General features: G+C 45.6%; 1 protein-coding gene across 2 annotated transcripts in view; it reads right to left on the reverse strand.

Moving 5' to 3' along the window:
• Nucleotides 1-23,560, reverse strand: part of myo10 (myosin X) — a 95,296-nt gene that overhangs the window by 53,150 nt on the left and 18,586 nt on the right. Inside the window, exons 2-3 of one of the 2 annotated variants that reach the window (XM_046407935.1) lie at nucleotides 15,707-15,805; nucleotides 6,578-6,736 (exon numbers count right to left, since the gene is read on the reverse strand). In XM_046407935.1, coding sequence (XP_046263891.1) covers nucleotides 6,578-6,736; nucleotides 15,707-15,805 — 258 coding nt within the window. Of the gene's footprint in view, nucleotides 1-6,577; nucleotides 6,737-6,848; nucleotides 7,458-15,706; nucleotides 15,806-23,560 lie in introns of those variants that run through there. The other variant, XM_046407936.1, reaches the window with a different exon arrangement.

Consider the following 23,560-nt stretch of genomic DNA (forward strand, 5'->3'; position numbering starts at 1 on the left):
AGGATCAAATGAGGTGATCAGCAGGTCACTGCCAACGTTTAAACAACTCAACAGGAGGTTCTTTTTGTCCATGAACGTCGAAGGTGTAGCAGCAGTTGGAGGCTGCAGTCCGGAACCAGACCAGGAGACTTGTTAAAATTAGCCAACTGAGTCACGAGATTCGAGTCAGTGCTGGAACTTGGCAAAGATCAGAGGCAGCAGCTCTTACGGTTATCACAGCAGGTGAAATATGTTTGTTTGTGGCAGTCAGGATGAGCTGAAAATGGAACATTTATTCCATGTACATGAAAATTAAATATCTTTTGTTCCATACTATCAAAAACATGATCTTTCACAAGCCTAAACCAAACCACAGATGGGATTCAAATCCTGGACTCTGGTCTGACAGTCCTGGATGTCCGACATCCACCCAGACCCCCAACTGTGAGTCCACCGGTTTAGAAATGTGGTGTTTCAATCAGTCAAAGAGATGTGGTGAAGACATGAAAGATGTCAGAAAGTGATATACACTATATAGACAAAAGTACTGGGACGCCTGACCATCACACCAACAGGGACTTTAATGACGTCTCATTGTAAACACACAGACAGCTTTGCAGCTCTAACAGCTTCCACTCTTCTGTGAAGGCTTTCCACAACATGTTGGAGTGTTTCTGTGGGAATTTGTGCCCATTCATGCAGTAGAGCATTTGTGAGGTCACACACTGATGTTGGACCAAAAGGCCTGGCTCACAATCTCCGTTCCAGTTCATCCCAAAGGTGTTGGATGGGGTTGAGGTCAGGGCTCTGTGTGGGCCAGTCAAGTTCTTCCACACCAAACTCATCCAGCCATGTCTTTATGACATCACATTATGAGGTTGGTTGTGAGTTGTGACTTCACGAGTGTTTCACTGACATCTGACACCTCTGTGGTTACGGTTTGGTGAACTATTAGGCAACTAAAATTTGGTTAATGCTTGGGAAAGATTGTGATCGTGGTATAAAGAAATAAATGTTGACTGATGGTTTTAAATGTCAAAGTCAGACCATCCGCCCTCACTTCCTCCATAACCACTAACGTCCACTGACTCCACGGCAGCTGCTGGAGATGAACGGCTGCAGCTCCACAGGGTACACGACCGGTTTTCTTCTCAGTTTTCACACATCGGGTTTGTTTTCATCTGCTTCTCTTGCTAATGTGTATAAATGTGAGTATTTACTGACATGAATTTTTGACATGTCAGTTTTGATTGAACTGTTTCAGATTTTCAAACCAGTGAAGAAATCTTGTGTCATATCTCCTTCCTCTTCTTTCTTTCTGCCTGAGAGGCGTCACAAACGGTCAAACTGCTCACTGAAAAGCACATCGTGTATGTTTGTTGACTACTGGCGTCCACATGTGCTGCTCGATTCTGCACGGTCAGGCCAAATCAGCCTCAGGGAGTCGTGCTGCACAGGAGCAAAGGTGAAGCTTCAGAGTTCGGCTCGTAGCTGTTTAAGTTAAAGTTAAGCCGTCTAAAAGTAAGATCTGCCGCCTTCACGTAATGAACACGGTCACTGAAACTGCACAAACGGCCCAAGTCGTTAAAACTGTGCAGGGGGCTTCAGGCAGACATGAAACAAGTCAGCTTTGACTCACAGATTGGTGAGTTTTAAGGCTTCTCAGATAGCAAAAAGCAGCAGAAATGTGGAGGCCGCGTCGACTGTTAGCTGACTTTGAGCTGTAAACCGAGACAAATTAGGCAGTTAAGGAATTTCCTGCTTTTAGTTGACATCATACAATATATTTATATAAAATATGGGAGACAAAAATTTACTGATTTGACTGAAGCCCCACTGGGACGAGAGAGAGAGGGGAGAGAGAGGGGAGATGTTGACACCATAATACCCAAACAGAGACTGTGTGTGTGCGTCAGGGGCAAGAAGAAAATAGATGGGGGGGGCAGATGAAAAAAGAACAATGTGTGATAGAAAAATGAGAGAATGTGTGTGTCAGTGTGTTACAGAACAAGCCAGAGATTCCTGAGTGTGTGTGTGTGTGTGTGTGTGTGTGTGTGTGTTTCCACTGGAATCTGCAGAGGAGACGAGTGAGGCCACCAGTCGACAGCACAGCTGGTTATAATCATAGCAGCTAAAGACTGTACACACACACACGTATACACTCACACACACACACACACACACACTCCAGTCTGGTAGCCCCCAGGCTAAATTCCCTGTTCAGCTAAGTAATGCTAACACCAAAGAAACTGTGCTGGATGCCTCCTCAGTTTATCCAAAACAAAAATATTTTTCCAGCAAAACAACCAGAAAGCAAATAAAAGTTTCAGGAACAAAAACCGTGCTGCTATAGCAGATCTGTAGATGTGTGTCCCGTCATAAATGCATTTCGTCCCACAGATATCACTACCCCCCCGTCTGCAGGACCTTTTCCTGGGAGCCAATAAAAAAGGTTAAAATTTCTCTGTGAATAAAGTGTTTTCTATAAAAGTCTCTGTGGCGATAAAGGGGTTAAAAACAACTTTGACATACTGCACAGAAATATTCCTTTTCTTTCAAAGAAATTACCAAAATTGAAACTTTTTTCTTATGTATACATTTTGTATTTTTTTTAACCATTAGCTTACATTGCTTTCAACAAAAGTGACTTAAAATACATGCATTTAAAAAAAACGGTAAAACTATAATGTAAAGCTTCCATACTTTATTCATTAAGTCCTCAGAAACAAATTTGTATGTGCAAAACTAGCCAACATACAAAACAACAAAGCACATTCAGAAACACCAGTCAAACTGTTGGTTTGCACTGAGGCCCCGCCCCTCACAGGGGAAAGATAACCAATCATGACTATGGTTAACAAAGTGGATCAACCGACCAATCAGATTTCAGGGGCCTCTCTTCTGGACACGCCCGTGGAAATGTGTGTGATAGTTGGACTCCATACTTTGTTTGCAGTCATAACTGTTGTATGTAACAAAGAAAATGCAAAAGGTAAAACATGTGACACAGCACCTTGTGAACGTTCATACATTTTCATCCAAAGCGTGTAGTAAGTCTAACAGTGAAATAAGCAACAATTTCTTTAATCGTTAAAATTTTGTGACCTGTTCAAAGACACAAAAATAAAAGCTGTTTGGTTGACTGAAAGTTGACTTTCAGCAACAGAGCCAACTCATTAATTTAATTCTCTCAGTCAGTCAGCTGGGGTGCACTCAGGAATTTCAGGGGCCCCCGGCAGGTTATGACTCGGGGCCCCCGGCAGGTTATGGCTCGGGGCCCCTCGCTCTCATGCTTTAGCTGTCACCGCAACTTTCTCTGCCCTTTTTCACTGCACGGACTTTTCCAGGAACCCAAGAATCCTGAAAGTCAGAACTTTACCTGCGACCAAACAGTTGCAGGTGAAGAGAAATGGTAACTCTGCATCTTACCTCTACACACACACACACACACACACACACACACACACACACACACACCACCCTGAGTATCCACAACTTGCAGTCTTTTCATAATCTTTGCACATGACAAAACATCCTGCTCATGTTATCGTCAGGACAGACATTAGACAGGAATGCAGAGGGGCGGGGCGTCCACGAGCAGCCATTTTTCACCAGGCACATGCAGTTACTGCATGTGGCATCACATGAGTCATAATAATAATAATAATAATAATATGAGCTGAGGGTTCGAGTCCTGTCTGTTGTTGGGTTCAGCCAACAAAAGCACTTTAGTTTAACTCTGGAAAAAATTTGGTTGATCCGGTGATTCTGGTTGCACCTTAATAAAATATAGCTCAGGTCAGGATTTGTGTAAATGACGCAAATATTTCATTTTTAAGTGACTGTCGCAAAATTTTGTCATTACTTCACGAACTCCGGTGATACCTGAGTATCAATAAGCTTCTGGGTTTCACAAATCCTGCCAGCAGGAAACAGGAAGTGGTTCCAAACCTGAGGTCAGGAGTTCAGAGACCCTGGCAAGTTCTCAAGTCGGCAGAGAAAGAGAATCACTGAGGGCTCTGTGCTGCATATATAATGAGCCACAGGTAGCTCGTAAAGATAATGAGCTGGTATTTAAAGCTGTGACTTCATGGGGTATCAGCCTGCTCTGAGCACCACATAGATGGCCTAGCTGGACCTGCCGGCTCCCTGGCTTCAGCTCCTAGCCCTTCCCTTTGGTTTACCATGACCCACTTCACCAAAACCTCTCCTCTAATTTTCCCTCTTTGCAGCTTCTGGCCCAAGAAAAAAAGAAAACCCCGTCAGAGTGCAGATTGGGCGGCTGTGATGAATTGGCTGGATAATTTTGACCATACGGGAGTGTTCAAATGTGATTAAAGTAACGTGATGGCATTTGTCAAAGGTTACTGTGGCTAATGCGTGCAGAAAGCACAAGGCCGCCTTTGTCGCCGGCTTGTTTTGCTGAAGTAAGTGCTGGGTCAGGTTTGTTCATTAAGAACAAAACAAGACAGTAATGGTTGAGAGCTATTTGTCCCACATAGTCCTTTGTTTTCCATACAGTAGACTTTCATAGGCTGCTTTGCTGTGACTGGGGTCAACAGGAACAGAGCTCCTTTGTTTGCTAATTAGCTCAGTGTGCAAAGAAGGACAGTGTGGAATAAATTACTTGGACAGCACATGCTTTACATTGTATAAAGACTAGTATGATTTATCAACATGAAAGTACCATTCAGTTTGGAGATTCAGGTGTGTTATGCTAGTAGCAGCTAGCGTAGCATCCAGCCTGCAGCAGAGCTGAGGAGCAGCCGCAGATGCCTGCTCCACACCAACACATTTCTGTCATTTTCAAACCTGTCTTCATTATGACATGGACAAAAAGCTTGTTGGAAAGACTGATGAAAGAGACACTCGGTAATAAAATGTCCCGAGTTACAACAGCTAGTGCAGCACAGGCTAACAAGGAGAAAACTTCTAAAGGGTCAGAGAGACGCAACCACAGCTTTTGTTTTACATGATCTCCATTTTCAGATTCACTGTGGTTTTGCTCCAAAGCTAACAGGCTCTTAACTGTTACTGTCTCCCAGCTTGGACGACGCGGTCGCTATCAGATCCGAGCCAAGACCCATTAGCTCGCCGCCAAACCCCCAGTGAGGCCACCGCTGGAATAACCAGCCCCTAAAACGAGCGTCAAACCAAACAAACACAAACTCTAATCGTCCTCTCTTGGCAAACTGTCGCCGTTGGCTGCCGAAAAAGGAACTTTTGTCCAGCACCGGAGTCCAGCACCAGGCTGAAAATCTCTCTGCTTGATGGGTTTTATCACCTGTGCCTTTCATCACCTGGTCAACACTGTAGTCGTGGAAACAAGCTGCACTCCAACAATATGTAAAAGCTCCCGAGAAAACATGGTGGAACAGAGAAAATTAACCACACTCGATTTGTTTTCTGTGATTACAAGAACTCGACTCACAAAGTGATCCAAGGAAAACAATCAACTATTAACACGTTAGATCATATAACTAACGTAACATAATGTCTTTACTGCTTAACAAACACCAGGAATGCTTTTTTTGCTAAAAAATATAAGAAGTATAAGAAGTGTTTCGGGACAAAGACCTTAAACTGCAATACGAGCAAGCTGAGAGAAAAGTTATGCCCCATATAGTAAAGAAAAGCCGCGTCTGAAACGACTGTTGGCAGAGTTTAAGACAAAACCACAAGAGCTCAAAATGGAAATCTGAATAAAACTCTAAAAAACTCAACAGTAATGTCCCTTTCCAAAAATCATGACCCGGTTACTCAATCCACAGATAATCCACAGACCTCAAAGTGAGTTCTGTGACAGGGACAACCCTTTTGTTTTAAATTCTAATCTGTTATATATTCCTCTTGCATTTTGTTATTGTTCTTTTGTTTAGTTCTGATTTGTTCTTGTCTTGTGTTTCAGACTTTGTCATTACTGTTAATACTGATTCAGTACTGATTCAGTTTATAGGATGTGAAATGGAGGAATAAACATTACTTTTAAGACATACTCTTTTTTTTGCAGGAAATGATTAAATGAAGATTAAATCTCAGTTTGATCCACGCTGCATTCACGCTGTGGTGTTAGAAAGGCAGAAAAGCAGCCGGACTGATTCATATTGAGTAAAACCACTGAAGGTGTCTGCACATGTTCTCAGTATTAAACACACCTTTCAATCAACTCCACGTGTGCGTTTCACACCAACCTCGAGCTAAACCTTCACCGTCTGCCGCGGGTAATAAATCAGAGACTGAAAGCCAAACTCTTCTCGACAGGATGTCCACGGGGAACGCCGCCGAGCACGGATCATTTCAGAAGGACACGACCTCCTCCGTCGTCTCTTATCTGCCTGCGTCTAGACCATTATCTCTGCTCTTACGTAACGATTGAGCAACATCTGAGATTCCTGTGTGCAGCTTTTGTGGAGAAGGCAGCGAACCCGAGCTGTCAGCGAGACGCGGCAGATAGAAGTCAGTTTGTCTCCGGCTTCGGATGTCATTCGCCTGAGACGCTTATTTAAAGTGCGGGAGGTTCAGTTCAGCTGATCGATGAGATGAGTTCAGTGTTAGAAGATGAATCTGTGTTGAAGCCGTGCAGTGTGGCTGGACTCACGTAGATGTGTCCCTGCTGGTAGCGCAGGAAGAGGTTGCGCATGATGGCGCCGTCGTGGAGGTCCTCGAGGGTGGCCATGTCCTCCACCCCTCTGATGCTGCTGGGGTGCATGGGCTGCACCTTCTGCCGAGTGAGCGCGTTCTGCTTGTAGGTGTACACCTGCGCCAGAAAACACACACAACAGGTGTAAAAAAATAAAATAGGCTCAAGTTGTTTTTCCACACATCACAACAAAGTGAACTTTTCACTGATGCTTTTGCTTAAAACGCACCTAAACCTGAATCTAAAACTTGTTTTCATAAGTTTACTGAAGAGATTTTAAAACCACAGGAAAACATTCAGTGCTGTTCAGTCGCGATGGTCCGTGACTTCCTCTGTAAGTCTGCTGCGGTCGGCATCAGGCTTTCGGTTCTACATCTTTATTTTTACATTGGGCTCTTTCTCCGACTGGCTCGATGAAGGCTGAGTGAGCCAGTCCAGAACAGATGGAGACAGACAGCAGCAGACCTCAGCAGCTTTCCATGAATGTTAAACAAGCCCTGAGATATTAAAAGAATAACATGACAATCCTCACATTCTTTAAAACGCACCCGAGTCAAGTCAATTACTGCAACACAGTTTTGTCACAGCAATAATGACTCCCCATAGAAAACAGCTGTGAACGCTGTGACTCGTGAACATTAACAGAAAGCCTGGACGAGCTCAGGTGTCGTCCTCTCCAGAGGAAGACGACGTGGGTCAACATTTACTGCAGCAAAAAATCAATGTGCGCTTTAAGTGTGTACAAGAGTGAAGCTTGGTGAGAGAAGAAGAGCTGAAAACCTCCAAAACAAGCAGCAACATCCAAAGTATCACCAGTACCAGCATGTAGTATTTGAAGAGGCTCAGAGATCACTTTGCTGCTGATGAAACATCAGTTCATCAGCTTCATGCTTTAAGATCATTAAAAGACAGAAGAGAAAAATTAGGAGAAGAAATTAATTAGAAAAGGAATACGAAAAACAGCAAGCGCAGACAAAGAGACAAAAGAGTACGGAGGAGGAAATAAAGTCACAGTTTAAATCCTCTAAATCCATTTATACAAAGTCTAACCGTCATTGTGTTGTTGAGATAAAACAGATGATTTCCAGATTCATCTGACATGTCTGCTTTACTGCTCTTACACATACTGTATACTTATACTGTATTTACAGTACTGTAAGTATGTCATGCTGCAAATCTGCTCTGACTTTACATTATTTATATTGGTGTGTTACTGTGGAGTCAAGTCAGTTTTATTTTTACAACCCAGAATCACAAATCACAATGTCAGGAAGGGAAAAACTACCCCCAAATAAAACCCCTGAAGACTGCAAATTGACACATGAAGTACAAGAAGGTCAGTCCATGAGTGGAGCTCTGCAGTACTTCGTGCCTCTGGCTGCTGTTGTCTCCTGTGGGCACCACATTTACCTTCCTCACAGCTCATGTTTCATGCCAGCCTGCACACAGGTGACATATGGCAGACAGCCGAGGCGAACACGACCCTGAGCTGGTAACACGACGAGTCAGGAGCCTGATGGGGGTTCGAGCAGGCGGCTGCTTATCGTCTGTGACTGAGGACAACAGCTTCTTGAGACAAAACTCTCTGTGAAGCGTTTGTCCTACCCTGGCGGGTGATAACTCCAACCTCACATCCTGTCACCCTGACAAAACCCTCTCATCACAGTTTATTATCATCTCAGTCACAGCTTCCACAGTCTGGTCCTGTCCAGTTTTACAAGAAAACTGCAGCTCCTCAAACGGCCACTTGAGGTTGGCTCCAAAAGTGAGTCAGTCCCAATAAGACCCCCATATCAAAATGTCCAACAGGCAGAAAGAAATGTGTTTATAGCTTTTGGTCTTCGTAGCTGATCTCCCAGTTCATGATGACTGTACAGTGTACAGGTGGGACAAACAATATGGATAACAGACTGTCCATGAAGTCTGTGCTCCTCATCTTTGGACTGGAGTCGGGTTCTGCCGAGATGCGACGGGTGGAGCCACCACACTGAGCTTAGTGTGACTACGTCCATTCAGCTGTGTGCGTCACACTGCAGCTAAATGATGCTGCAAAGCAATGCTAAGGCTGAAAACGGAAAGAAACCTGTTGGTGATGTGGTCACATGACTTCCCTGCCTGTTACAGCAACTGCTCCGAGAAGCCGTCCGGGAGAAGGAGAAATATTTACTGTCCGTCTGTCTGCAGCCTTAATTTAAAACCCGCCTTGTCTTACGCCTGCAGCGCTTCTCTATGCATGAATGTCGACTGTCTGCTGCTGTCCAATGTTTAGGCTGCGTTCACACCTGTTAGCACGCATCCACGCAGCTGCGCATGTACCCAAAGCTGAAACCTGAAAATGATTTGACTCTTTAGCAGGCGAACACGCAGGCGACGTGTTTATTAATGCATCTCTCAAGAAGCACAAACACAACAGCTCCCAGTCAGCGCTGGAGGAAGTACGATCAGGGACGTCCTCAGGAAAGCAGTCAGCTGTGGTGCAGTAAAAAGTCCAATATTTCCCTCTGAAATGCAGTGGGACAGAAGTAAAAAGTGGCATGAGAAGAAAATACTCCAGTAAAGTACATGAACAGGTACAGGAGTCAAAATTCCTTTATTTATTTATCCCTGAAGGGAAATTCTTGTTCTTACAGAAAATTAGAGTAAATGCAAGCAAACAGGTTTTTCTGCTTTCTGCTCAAATTGTGCAGAAAGAAAACCAGCAAACTACAAAGTGTCTTACACTGAGCTAAAGTGTTTTACTCTTCAAGGTTTGAACTTCAGTCAAAACATTTGAGCCTCATCTCTGACATCAGCATCACACAGGGAGGACAGTTTGTCCGTGAAAACGCGTCCAGTGGTGACCGCGAGACGAAAACATCTCGACATCAGCTCGAGACATGATGGATTTCCACATCAAGGATCGACCCTGGAGTCTCAAGACACAAGAAGACCACACTGACATGCAGACAAAGGAGCTGCTTTCTGCAGTGACATCAGCTCGGGACAGTCCGCTCGTGAAAAGGAAGAGGACACCGAGGTTAATTAAGAGAAGGCCTCAAATTCTCATCACTCTGCAGGAGCTCGCAGGAGCTCTCGGTGGGGGTCCATCACTGCAGCATCAACACAAGAACATCAATGACTTCACCTCATCGGCTTGTTGGAGGAAATCTGGCGCCTGAGGCGACGCTGAAGGCGTCCTCGTCGTCCGACTCTGTCGAGGACACCTTGGCGGGAGCTCTTATTTACATTCTGGGATCTTCAGCGAGGTTTTACACCGTCAGACTAGAACCACGTTGGCTTCTGAGTGGAAAAAGGAGAGCAGCCAAGCCCGGTGCTGTCTCAGCCTTTTCCATAAACAGCAACACCACAAGGAACATTCAGCAACACACACAAACACAGCCAGACTCTGATGTATTTCAGTGGCTTAAAACCTTTTGTGGCTGCTGAGCCTGAAGAGCAAAAAAACCCTCACAACTCACTTTGTCATATTTACATCTGAGGCTCTCAGCTTCAGCTACAGGCTGATGTTGATTTAATGATGATGACTTCATTTAAACTGTTTAAAGCCTGCAAAAATAAACTGAAGCTCAGCTGTAAAAATATGCTTTTTAAATCTTGTTTGGCTCCTCATATTTATTTCACACCCACATGGGCGCTTTGGAAAAGCCATTCACACCTTCCACCTCAACTAATTTTAGCTGGATTATCTGCTGGTTTTCAGGGAGCCACGTAAGGCACTTTTCTGAAAGCAGCTTTACTGTCACTTCCGCTAATGCACACAAAGATAATAACCTCATGATAACCTGGTCTGAGCAGTAGGCCAGCGTCTGAAGCCTTTTCACGTCTTATCAGAACACATTTCTTTGCTCTTCACGCATCACTAAAGGTCATCTACATCAAGCTTTTCTCGTCACTTTAGAATGACAGGATGTGCAAAAATGTCATCTGATGAAGCACAAAAAGTGAGGAGGAGGAGGATGAGGTGGTGTCAAACAAACTAAAGTAGACTTTTGATTTTAACCTAAATCATACTTTCTAAAAGTCAACTGAAGTCATCTGCTGCACGTCTAAAACTGGCAGGAGAATCAACCATTTGAAACAAACGCAAGATTCAAATTCTCCCACCTCCTCCACTGAGACCATCAGGAAATAAAGCCTAAATATGAAGGACATGTAGGGACAAACTACATGACCAGCTCCTGCTGCGGTTCAGCTCCAGTCAAGATGCCCGTTTGAGCTGTTTGGGACTTCAACAAACAGACATCAACTTGACAAACAAATAAAGACCTGACCAACAAAAAGCTTGTCAATGCTGCTGGTTTTCTCTTTTGGCAGATTCATTTGGTTTTGTTTATCCAAAGAAATGAAAAGTTATGGAACTGAGCGGTCAATCAGATCGAACAGCAGAGTTTTAACTTCCACCGCTGCTACAAACCCGCAGTGGCTTTGAGGCAGGAGAAACCTGCCAGTTACAGGGAGATAACGGACTTGTTAGACCAGTCCAGTGCACACAGTGTTTACAGCCAACAGTGGGACATGTGCAGTCAGGTGGTGGAGACGCAGCTTCAGCTCTCCGTCAGCTGCTTCCTCCGTCCTCGTTCCAGTCCGCCTGGCGTCTGAGCGACCTAATTAACATCAGCAAACACATTTAGTCCAGTAGGTGAAGCATCCATGATGTTTTGTTCTGTCAACATGACCAGGAACTTTGTTTATTTTTCTTAAATATTTACTCCTGGCAATGAAAGAATGTGGCTTTAAGGTTAAAGGAACAGTTAACATCTTGAGAAACACGCCTACTTACTAACAGATAGATAAAAAGATTGATACCACAGTGAGGTATCGCTGTGACATCAGCCTGTGGTTTGAGTTTGGCAACCATTTCCTTATGGAGCTTTGATTGTGAGGTCCAGACCAGTAAAACCAGACAGGATGAGGACGCTATCTTTTTGTCATGGACAGTAACCATAGTGTCACAGTCCCCATCCCACCACAATGTCCACTGGCTTTGGCCTAATTAGGTTTCTAATTGGTCTACTTGTCTCTGAGGGAAAACAAAGCCACAGGGCCCGGCGCTAAGCCTAGCGACAGATGCTAACGGAGGTAAATCTCTGTGAAACAAAGCCATTAGACAGCATGGGGGGGTCAGCGCTGTAGCCTCGGATCAACGGGCTCTGCTCCCGGATCATTCAGGATAAAGTTTGTTGTTCTTACTCATGTGGATCAGAAAAGTGAATTCACATTTGTGACTGTGAATTTGAGATAATTAGAGGACTCTTAACCAGAGAACCAACCATTGAACTACTGTGGAAACGTTTGCAATGAAGCAGTTAGTCTGATACTGAAACTCATTCATTTGTTCGTCTAACCTTCCAGTACCTCCACTTCCACATTCACACAGGCTAATGATAAGCATAATAATAACTCTGTCCATATAACAACAAAGTGCATCGTGTCTTGTGGGATACATTTTTGATTTTTTTCCCTCGTAGCCTCAGTCAGTCTGAAGCTCTGAAACTCCTCCTGACATGTTGGCAGAGAACCAAAACGCTCTTCGCTTCAGTAACATTTAACGACCGCTCTGACTTTCTCATCAGCCGTCGGTTTGTCAAAGCACGAGGAATGAAACTCTTCATTATGAGTCTTCAGGAGGGAAAGCTGAGCCCTCGCTGCTGCCCCTCAGTCTTTCTATCTGAGAGCAGGTAAAACCTCCGCCCGCCTCAAGCTTCAGCCCCACCACCCATCATCATCATCATCATCATCAAAAGCAAAACAGCTGCTCTTTGAATCACCATTCATCTCCTGCTGCATTGTCCTGCAGTGAGCTCAGGAGGAGGAGGAGGAGGAGGAGGAGGAGGAGGAGGAGGAGGAGGCCGTCCACGCCGTCAAAAACACTGAAACCCGAGCAAGACGAGAGGAACCCTGCGACCCCACACACACACACACACACACACACACACACACACACACACACACAGTACAACCACTCGAGACCAGTTTAAGCTGTGAAGCACACGCCACAATGTTCAAGCAGATGAACAACAACAAGCGCTGGGGATAAAAATGTGAAGCGTGTCCTGAGTCAGAACCAGAATATGCTCAGTACATTTCATGGATTTAGCAATCAGATTACATTCTCACAAACGAATCAATTCCAGTTAATTCAGTGGCTTTTCCCCCTACTGTTGACGTACTGATGCATCACGCAGTTTGGAATTAAGAAACTTTGGAATATCACAGCATAAAACCTTTTTTCTCTGTTTAAACAGTATAAACGTGTGCAAACAGGCTACTTTAGCAAACTGGCCTGAACCCCAGCACAGCTGACACAGCTGACAGGGACCTGGTTTGTTTACATGACGTAACAGAAGTGCATATGTTTCAGATTCAGAGAGAAGAAAACACCATCAAATATTCTTAAAAACAACCTGCCTTTAATGCGCAGAAATAACAACCTGCAGGGGGCAAAAAGCTGCTTTAGGGGTAAACTTTGGCCAGGTGGTGGCGCTATACCAGAGTCTTGCCTCAACATGTATGTACTATATAAAGAAATACACTCAAATATACACTATATAGACAAAAGTATTGGGACACTACACCAACAGAGATTTAGCACTGTCAAAAACATCTTGGCATAAAGTTTCCCAATAAGAGATGAGTCTGGATACTTTTGTCTATACAGTGTACTGTATGTACTCACACAGCAAGGAACACACACTCCTCAGCATAATGAACAAACACACTCAGAGACACATACAGTGTAAACTACATGCACACATGTAGATTAATGTGTTAGCAGGAACACACACACACACACTGGAGTGGGTGGAGTTTAGAGGGGAGAGCTTCTCTGATTGGTCAGCACTGGTTTTCTTCACAAAGAGCAACATCTGCTCCGGAGCTGAACAGGTGACGTCCATCTCCAGTTACACACAACGGACGGCTGGCAGACACACACACACACACACACACACACACACACACTTATGCATATCAGTCTTTGGATACAAACACACAACATGACAAACACACACACAGGGGCTGCAGTTCACTGACGTCCTGTTTCAGGGTTTGAACCTGTGGCTTCTCTGCTACAGGACGGTCCTGTGAGGCTCTTCACACACTCATCTCACTGCAGCTCGCTGCTTGCAGTAGAAATGATTCTGAGCAGCTCATGCTAATTCCTCCAAAGCTCTTAAACAGGCCGAGGGTGCTGAGAGTCTTGCGCTGCTGTCATTTCCCAACATTTCTCTGCACAGCAACAAACACATGGTGGCGTAGAGTCAGGCTGGCATCGCTTCGGTAGCACAGCTAGCGTGGCTAAATGCAGTGCAGCTCTACACGACAGCAACCTCCTCCAGCCGAGGCTGTAAGCGGTGCTGTGGAGGGTCATTAGCTTCAGCGAGTCTCTGAGCGAGCAGGAGCCGGGAGATAAGAATGCCTTAATCTGCTAGTAAATCTTCAGGACAATACGCTGCCTCAACATGACCCTAAATCCCTGAGCGCTCACATTTACAGGCCGTCGTCTGGTGGCGACCCTCTGCTGCTCGGCGCGACACAGGAAGTCTTTGCTAAAGCTGTCAGCACGGGAGCGTAGCGGCGAATACATCCACCTCGACGGTTCACACAGCTGATTGTCTGTTGGCCCGACTTTAAGGCTTGTGTAAAAGTAGGGAGCAGTGAAGTTAGAGACTGACTCAGCCAGAGGATCCCCACCTGAACTGAGAAACACCAGCACTTTACTGCACATTGCTGGCAGAATCAAGGCCCGTCTTTACGTCTCCCGTGTTTTCCCCCCTGAATAAAACAAGACAGCATCAGGCCGTCCTGATGTGATGTATGACAATCCTAACAGGAGCTCTCAAACCTCGCATTGTCTCCCGGTTTGCAGACACTTTCTGTTGCTGTTCATGCACGAGTTAGCTGCTAACTGCCGCTAGCTGCTTTTTAAAACTCCCAGCTGTGGGGTGCACATTACACCTTCAACCGGCTACCTTTGATCCAAAATGTCGAGGTGGAGTAAAGGCACAACAGTCCCGTCTCAAGAGGCTGTGTGAAAGGAGCTACTTGACAAACTGACATAAAAGAGTCTTCTAAGAGTGTTGTGGAAGTCGTAAACCAGCTGCTCACCAAGCTGTGTTGGTTTTCTGCAGAGCAGATCAGCTCTGTGTGTGTGTTTGCACCATAAATCATATATAATCATGTTGACGCGACTCAATGCAGGTGGCTTCGTCTGCCATGTGATCGCTTTAGTGTTTGGAGTCAAAGCAAAGCTTCAACAGCAGAAGACTCCCACTGTGTGAAGGTACACACATCCTGGTGGCTCCACAACACCTGATGGTCCATCCAAACCTGTGGAGTTTAACACCTTGAGGAAAAGATCACAGCTCACTATGGCCAAATGTTTCATGTCAAAGCAAGCCACAAACTGCTTGATTCTTAAAAACCAACTCATGTCACACATAAAACTCACTGTGACCCTCATTCCACGTCCTTCACCTTGTCTTTATCTGCTGTTGAGACAACACGTGGACCAAAGAGGTAATGCAGAACCATATGGGGTTCAGGGGATTTGCCACATGATGATGAGCTGATCCCAAATTATGAGTGGACCTCTTCAAGCCGCTGCTCTTTTTAAAGGTTTACGACAGCATCAGAAGACGGTATGTCCTGTCAGGACAGCGAATGTGATCTGTGTCTCATGTTTCTGTGTCTGTGGGACAGTAAGGTCAGCTGAGGCAAAGGCAGAACGTTGTATTATTGTCATGGGGTGAGAAGTTAATCACTGAAGTCATCATTCTGGGGTATCTGTTCCTTTAAACATCAGGACAGAAATTCCTTTCACCCAATCAGAAAGTCAACGTTCAAGGAACAAAAGTTCTTCCTTATAACCTAAATGATGACGTACACGTTGTTACAGTCTGCAGCCTCACGTCTGATCACCAGAAATCCCATCCCAACACCTCCTGGACCAGGCAGTACTACAAAAGGGCCAAGGACTTTGTGGTAAACAGGAAGTACAGGCCAGGTCCATAAGGGCCGGAAGAGGACAGGATGTCCTGATGGGATTTTAAAAATGTCTGTGTGGTTTCAGAGAGAAGCTGTCCTTACCTGGCCATAGTCTGTGGCAAAGACAACAACACCTCCGGAGCACGAGGACACGGTGCTGGGAAGATACTGCTCATCCTCCCACAACCACACCCGCTCACCCTGCAGGAGAAGAAAAAACATGTTAGAGTTCCACGTCAGCTAGTGGAGGTCACTGCTCGGTGAAGGTCCACATACAACAGGCAACAAAACACGAAAGCATTCAGGGTAAATCTGAGCTCTAAATGATCATGGAGATGGAGATCACGGAGAGATCGTTCACGTTCACGATGGTATTTTGTGATCTCATGAAAATGTGATTTTCGGGGTCATAAAATTTTCTAAAAGGTGCAGGAAGCCGCTTCCATCTGTTGGTTGCCATGGGATTAGCACGGCTTTGACCTTTCTCTGACCAATAGGAAGGCTGGCTGTCGTGGAAGTCTCAGCAGTGTTGGGTTTCGGAAATCTCTACCTGCAGCTGCCTGGGAGGCCAGTAAAGCTTCATGTTTATTGATGCCTTTTTTATTGAGCCACGGCAGAGTCAGAAAGCACTTTCATACCTGTTGACCTGTTGAGTTTACTGCTCCTGGTTGCTACAGTGTTTCCCCCCGGCTAACAGCTGGATATTTAATCACTAGCTTCCCCACTCCGCTGTGTTTGTGAAGAATTAGCTGAGAATGTGGGGAATTCAGGAAGAAAGTCTTAGCTGTATGTTTGGAGGTTTGAATTTCAGTCTTTCTATATTCAGAAAAGCTTTTGGATTGTGATACAGAACTTCCTCCAGTTTTTGCCTTCCTGTTTTCATAAAGACATGGTTGGATGAGTTTGGTGTGGAAGAACTTGACCGGCCCACACAGAGCCCTGACCTCAACCCCATCCAACACCTTTGGGATGAACTGGAACGGAGATTGTGAGCCAGGCCTTTTGGTCCAACATCAGTGTGTGACCTCACAAATGCTCTACTGCATGAATGGGCACAAATTCCCACAGAAACACTCCAACATGTTGTGGAAAGCCTTCACAGAAGAGTGGAAGCTGTTAGAGCTGCAAAGCTGTCTGTGAGTTTACAATGAGACGTCATTAAAGTCCCTGTTGGTGTGATGGGCAGGTGTGTTAATACTTTTGTCCATATAGCGTAAGACTTGTTTGATGGTGCTTGTTGGAAAGGGACCGATCACAAGGAAAATTCCTCTTGCTGAACTGAGCTAAAGAAGCCGAGGGGCCCTGCAGAGTGGATTCCCTCTTAATCGCATAGCCACATGTGCTGCTGCTCATTAGCGTGACAGGCTAATGCTAATGGGAAAAACAAATGCTGCACTTTTGTGAGATGCCCCTCATGTTTCTGAACCAGACATATGAACGACCTTTGACCTACGAACCCTCATTCTGACAGAGTCATCCTGGCGTGGCGGAGGGGGGCACCTGGCTGGGAAAGAGTTAGAGGATGAATGGACAGAGTAAAACACACACACACACACACACACACACACACAGCGTAAAGCTCAGGTCTGCAGTGTCAGCAGTGGATCAGAGCGTAGCTGCATGTTGTTCTAAACCCTCAGACGTCCTCTCTGAAGAGGGAAACCACAGGATTCAAAAGGTCCTGGGGAGAGATAAATCTGCCACTCAGAGGAAGCTCATAAACTAACTTTTGATCCATAAAGCCTGTCAGAGAACTGACTCGTCTTTCTTTACTTTTTTTCATATGCAGATTCTAAAGCAGGGGTTCTCTTTTGTACCTCAGGGCCCACTTCTGACTGCTTAAACATTTCTGAGGACGGCGTCACCGCCTGCCTTTATCAAACTTAATGTATCAACGGTCATATTTCACTTCATCACACTTGGGAGCTTTTACTGGTGCAGAGTTGCCTCCTACATCATGTTTTTTTGGACTTTTTAAAAATCTAACTATCTAAAGACAGTGATTTTGTCTTCAGATAGTTTGATTTACTTTTGATGGTTTTGGACATTTGAAACACAGAATAAGATCAACTTTGCCACTTAAATGAAGGCTAATTTTCAGAAGTAAAACACACCCAGAGAAACTTGACTGTGATGTTGACAGCGGCTGACGTCTGGCTCTTTGATGCTCCACACAGGAACCAAACAAAGGAAGATGTTCCATTGTGCCGAGCACAAAGAGAAGCCGTGTGTTGTTTACCAGCCCACGCCATACGGACGTTCCTCACGTGCACCACCAGAGGAATCTGACGCTCGCCTCAAGTTCGCGTGGAGAAAGAAAGAGAACCTGGCGTCTCCCACCAGCACACTTTTCAAGGCTCTTTTACCACCAAAGACACACACACATCCATGCTCTCTGTGGGCAGCGTGTGCCGCCCGCCCTCTCTGAGCTCAGGGAAAGGAAAGAGGGGTCCGACAGCAGCGCACATCTTATTGTGCCTCCCTCCCTCCTCTCTTAATCCACTCCCTCCCTGCCTCCCCCCCTGCCTCCCCCTCGTCACACACACTCTGACCCACAGAGCTACTGGCCCAGATCTAAATGAGGCTCTGAGCCAAAAGCCTCTGCTTCATCTACTCTCCCTCATTCATCACCACTGATTGCCTGAAATCTGAACATCAAAGACCTCGTTTGTGCTTTCCGATGGACCAAAGAAACTCAGGACCCGAGGTGCACAGCTATGCAAAAGAGATAAACACACAGGAAAGCTAAGACACGAGGTCTGTAGCATTTGAACAATGTGTTGTGGAACAAACGTGAAATGTCGTCAATCTGACCAGTCGTCCATTTAAAACAACATTTATTTATGTTCCTGAGTCTGCAAAGACATGCCAGACTGGCCTTCAGACCATCTGATGACATGACTGCTGGAGATGATATTCCAGACATTTTGGCAACTTAAAGGAACCACACTTAACATCTCTTAAATAACGCAGGGAAACAACTGCTGTTAGGTGGATTTCCTAGCAAAGCAGAGACATGAAAGGAAGCTTGGGCTTCGGCTGAGCTAATGTCAACATGTGAGCCGGGGACCACTAAAGGGTCTGGACTGGGACTGGGAGCAGTGGATCAAGGCCCAGCTGTTGCACCAGTTCAACCGCCGAGCTTCTCATACCAGTTAAACAGACTGGGGTCAGGCTTAAGCCGACAGGTCGGATTATTAAAGTGGGATGTCTGAACGGGTTGGGGACTCCAAACTGAGAACATGTTCGTATAACAAGCGATTTATCCTGAAATCTCGACTCGTGAGAGGAGAAACAGACGACTTTGTCATTGGAAATGTTTGGCTGCAGTGAGGAAATGATGTGTTGCTTTCTCTCTGAGGACACTTCAAGGAAACAGCCTGAACCAACACGGAAAGCCTGCAGAAATGAAGTCAAAGTGTGACGCCGCACCAGAGCAAAGATGCAAGAAAAGGGTGAGAGTAAGACAGCTTCAGAAGCCGTCGAGCTGTTTACTTCTCAGTCCACTCAGGTCGTAAGAGCTGCACTGTCCAACATCCTCGCTCATTAAATCAACTGTCCACAGAGACGCGTCTTTCTGGCCTTTGTCTCAGTCCTGACACGTCGTCCCTGCCAGAAACCAAAACACAACGCCAACCGGCCGCCCTGAGAGCTGTGGGAGTGAAAGCGAGGCAGTGACCCTCCTCCTCCGGAGTGTGTTTTCCCTCCGTAACCTCGACATGTGTGGCTAATGCTCGCTCTGCAGGACGCCGGGTGTGTGGGCGGGTACGACGGCGATCTGTGGCGCTCAGAGCATTCGTACACCATCGGGGTCTGGAATGAGCAGCTGTCTCATCTGAGCGGTTCCACTTCCTGTGCTGCAACAAACAGGGTCCTGTGTCGACCGCAGCCATCCTCTCCCTCACAGCCCTCAATGGGGAAGCCCGTTTTGTTCTTTTTGGTTTGTTCTGCGAGCACTAAAGCTCGACACGACTGCTGGTATGTTCTCTGAGATGATGATGATGATGATGATGATGATGCTGCTGCTGGCTGCAGTCTGAGGTTCAGCTCCACATGTGGAAGCGCTGCTGGTGAGGACAGCAGGGAGACGTTTACAGAGAAAACGCATGTAAAAAACCTCCACGTGGAAGTTTTCCTTCATAAACCATATAGACAAAAGTATTGGGGCAGCATTACACCAACAGGGACTTTAATGACATCACTAGAACAGCTTCCAGTCTTACATTCTTACTGCACATGTTAACTATATGAAACGGCGACTTTCACACGACAGTCACATTCTCATGAGGGACAAACGAGGCGCCGTAAGTCCGCGTGTTTTCCACCGAGTGTGTGAACACCGTGCTGCCCCTGCTGAACTTTCACCTCAGCACATCAGCAACAGCTGTGGTCCTCCATCACTTTCTGCTCTGAGGGGCTCAGGATGGACTGAAGGAGTAAAAAAACAAACGCTGGACACCGTGAGCATAAACCACAAAGTGAGGACCGTGAGTTTGCCAACACGCGAAGACAACTTCACCTGCCTAATCAGAGGAGTTTTCACTGCACAGCGGATCAACAACTCTTCCTCATATATCCTCATCACAGCAGCTTCTGTGTGGGCTGAACACTACAGTATGCGTGAGTATCAAGTACACCGTTCATATACTGTCTGGATGTCAGCATATTTGTCTTGGAAATGTGCTGGTGATATTTTAATACACACAACATCTGTGGCTCTGAAAGATGAATATCTGGATTGTAGTCTAATCTCCTTTGTGCGTCCTCAACCTGCTCACGATCTTCATGTATGAGAAGCTTTGTTGTTTTACTCTGCATATTGTGCGACTCTGACGGCGGGTTTTGACTGAGGGATCCCTCCTCACATCAGTGAATTTGGGATATAAAGAAAAACGTAAATAATCAGCTCCTCCTGATTTAAATCCCAACTTTTCTGAGACTTGGATATTTTTTTATTTATGTTCCTGTGCGGCTTTTAACACATGAAAACTTTTGTTTTGTTAAATTTGAGAGCATCAAGTAAAGTGTTCAGCATCAGTACTGAAATGTAACACTGAATTAACAGCAGAATATCTCAAAGGATACCCGCTGTGGCTGTCAGTGTGCCGTATGAACAGACACTGTAAAACTCTAAGGCTTGGAGCTGAAAGAGTTGAACTGATGATGTGCTCCTTGTTTGTACAAGCCCCACATGTTCTGCCTCCCTCCAGCATCAGCCTGAGAGCAAACGCGCTGGTGTTGATCGCTTGAAAGCGTCCTGCAGCACTTTCACAATGAGCGCTTTCAAAGGTGAGCAGCGGATCAGAAGCGGCGCGTCACGCACCATTTGTCTGATGTCTGAGATCAGGGCCGATGGCTTTTGCACTCGTCGTTTTTCATCTCAACCGTTTTGAGTGCAGGTGCGCTCGCCGTTTCTCTTGGTTTCATGACCCATGAGGCCTCGAAACCTTTTGAAAAACACTCGGCTATCAAAGAGGAAGTCTGAGAGGCATCACCTGATGCTGCGACGGTTTGCTAAACGCACATGATAAAACTCATCATTCAGCCTGGACCAGACCGCGAGGGACTCCCAGAGCAAACGCAGACGCCTTCATCACGTCTGCAGTCCCGCTGGTCCGGCTGTTATCAGGCCTTTTGTTGTGCTGTGATAAGCACGCTAACGGCTGATTGGACCGATTAATTATTAACTTTAAGAAGGAACTGCGTTTTACGACTGGGGTTAAAGTGAGCAACCGTCTTACTTATTACCACACGGCTGTTTTGGAGTTTGTCTGCCTCTCATCCAGCCAATAAGGAGCAGGAAGACAGACGCAGATTTCAAAATGAAAGCTGTGCAGGGGAAGGAATCTGACAGCGTTTGTGATCATTTTTGAAATTTCAAAAGCAGCCTTTCGTCACACCACTAATTTGTCTGAAGGTTTTCCTCTTCCCAGAGTGTGCAGGTTTTAACCCTACAGAAGGTGACTTTGCAGGACAAATCTCACATCCAGCTGCTCAAAGAGTTTTGGCAAAACCAGCAGAAGAGTTTGGGACTTGAGGGTAAAGAAACAAAGTGAAAGTATTCAGCTGCTCCCCCGTGACGACGGCGAGCGACCGCAGACAGAAACTGCCGTCTGGGAAAAGCAGCCAGGAGCAAAGTCCACGAGTGCAAACTGATCTTGAACCTTTGCCAGCGTGTGGCACGGACCAATCACCTCGCAAAAGCCTTTGTGGAGAGCCAATCAACACGGGTTCAGCTGCAGAGGTCATCCAGGTTTGAATGGAGGGACACACAGAGCGAGAGCAGGGGATTGTGGGAACTGATTAGGGAAGGTCTGACCTTTGGGAAGGTCTGGGAAAACCTAACAATGACTCACACACACACCAAAATAAACACACAATCCTGTGTGATTAAACAAACATGTGCACACACTTCTCTCTCACACACACACACACACACACCAGTACACACATGAATAAACACATACATGGCGCCATGCAAACACCACACAGCCAAGCGTTAACACACGCAGACGTTTTGTGACTCTTGAAATGATGATCTGAAAGAACTATGTGTGTGGAAAGCTGAAGCTCATGAAGCTTTATGAATGCATTATAACACACGAATGCTGCATGAAGGCTTCACAGAAATGAAATGAGTCACAAGACAAAACGCCAGAGCTCAGTGAGGTTAGGATTCGTCCTTTGCAGGTCCTGAATGTCTGAGAAGGACTTTCAGTGCAAACGAGTCGCTGGCTGAAAATGTCACTTCAGATTCCACATTCAGCATCTGATTGGTTGAGTTTTTTCTCGTCATGCTGATTGTAAACACGAGTATCCCAGTTTTCTCTGACGTCTTTCTTACTTTAATGTTCTTCCAGCAGCTCGTTTCTGCTGTTATCGCCAGTCAGAACCAAACTCTTCTCTAATCCACTGAGGACTTGAGTCCATGATGTTATGCTGAGTTAGGAAACAACACTACATGGACAAAAGTTTCCAGACACCCCTCTTCATGGGGCTGTTCCTCAGGGTTTGGGCTCGACCCCTGACCTCCAGTGAAGGGAAATCTTAATGCTTCAGCACACCAAGACATTTTGGACAATGCTATGCTTCCAACTTTGTGGCAACAGTTTGTTGAAGGCCCTTTTCTATTCCAGCATGACTGTGCCCCAGTGCACAAAGCAAAGCTCCATAAAGACATGGTTGGATGAGTTTGGTGTGGAAGAACTTGACTGGCCCACACAGAGTCCTGACCTCAACCCCATCCAACACATCAACATGTCAGAAATACACATAATGTATTTACACATAGTGTATTTCTGACCTGTTGAGCCTGATATAAATTTGCTTTTGCTTTAAAGGAAAAAGTTCCCCATTCACGGATGTATTATATACATTAAAAATGTCTGATGTGAGTGTGATGTGGTTTTCGCAGGAAAAAAGAACACTAACCACATTAACATTCTTATAACGACATTAATTCCCTCCTTAATTAAAAATTTCAGGACATACGGTTCAGGATTCATTCAGGTCTCCACACTCATGCACGCTGAATGCTGGACCGTGATTGGCTTCCAAGCTATCTGTGATGTCACAAATCCTGCTCGTAGGCTCCACCTCTTAAAATCAGGTTTTCACTGAGCTCCGAGAGACTTTTTTCTTTGGAAGCCTTAGCATGAAAACATTGTGGAAATCCTCCAGTAAACGACATCGCAGACAGAAACTGGAGTTACAGAATGAATTTGTCATAATAACTGCTGCCTTCACTCTATTGAATCTCCAGGCCTTAATACCCCTTAATTAGATGTTACACACGAGTCACCCACCCGACTCAGCGAGCACCACCACACGTTGCTCCACGCTGAAGCCTGCAGCTCATCATACATGACGTGTCATTTCATACAACTCACTGAATGGCGGCTGAAGGGCTGAAGGGTTCTGAGTGCTGCTGCAGTCCAGCCTGCGTGTGCATAATCA

The sequence above is a fragment of the Scatophagus argus genome, chromosome 13 (genome assembly GCF_020382885.2).
Source record: "Scatophagus argus isolate fScaArg1 chromosome 13, fScaArg1.pri, whole genome shotgun sequence".
NCBI lineage: Eukaryota > Metazoa > Chordata > Actinopteri > Scatophagidae > Scatophagus > Scatophagus argus.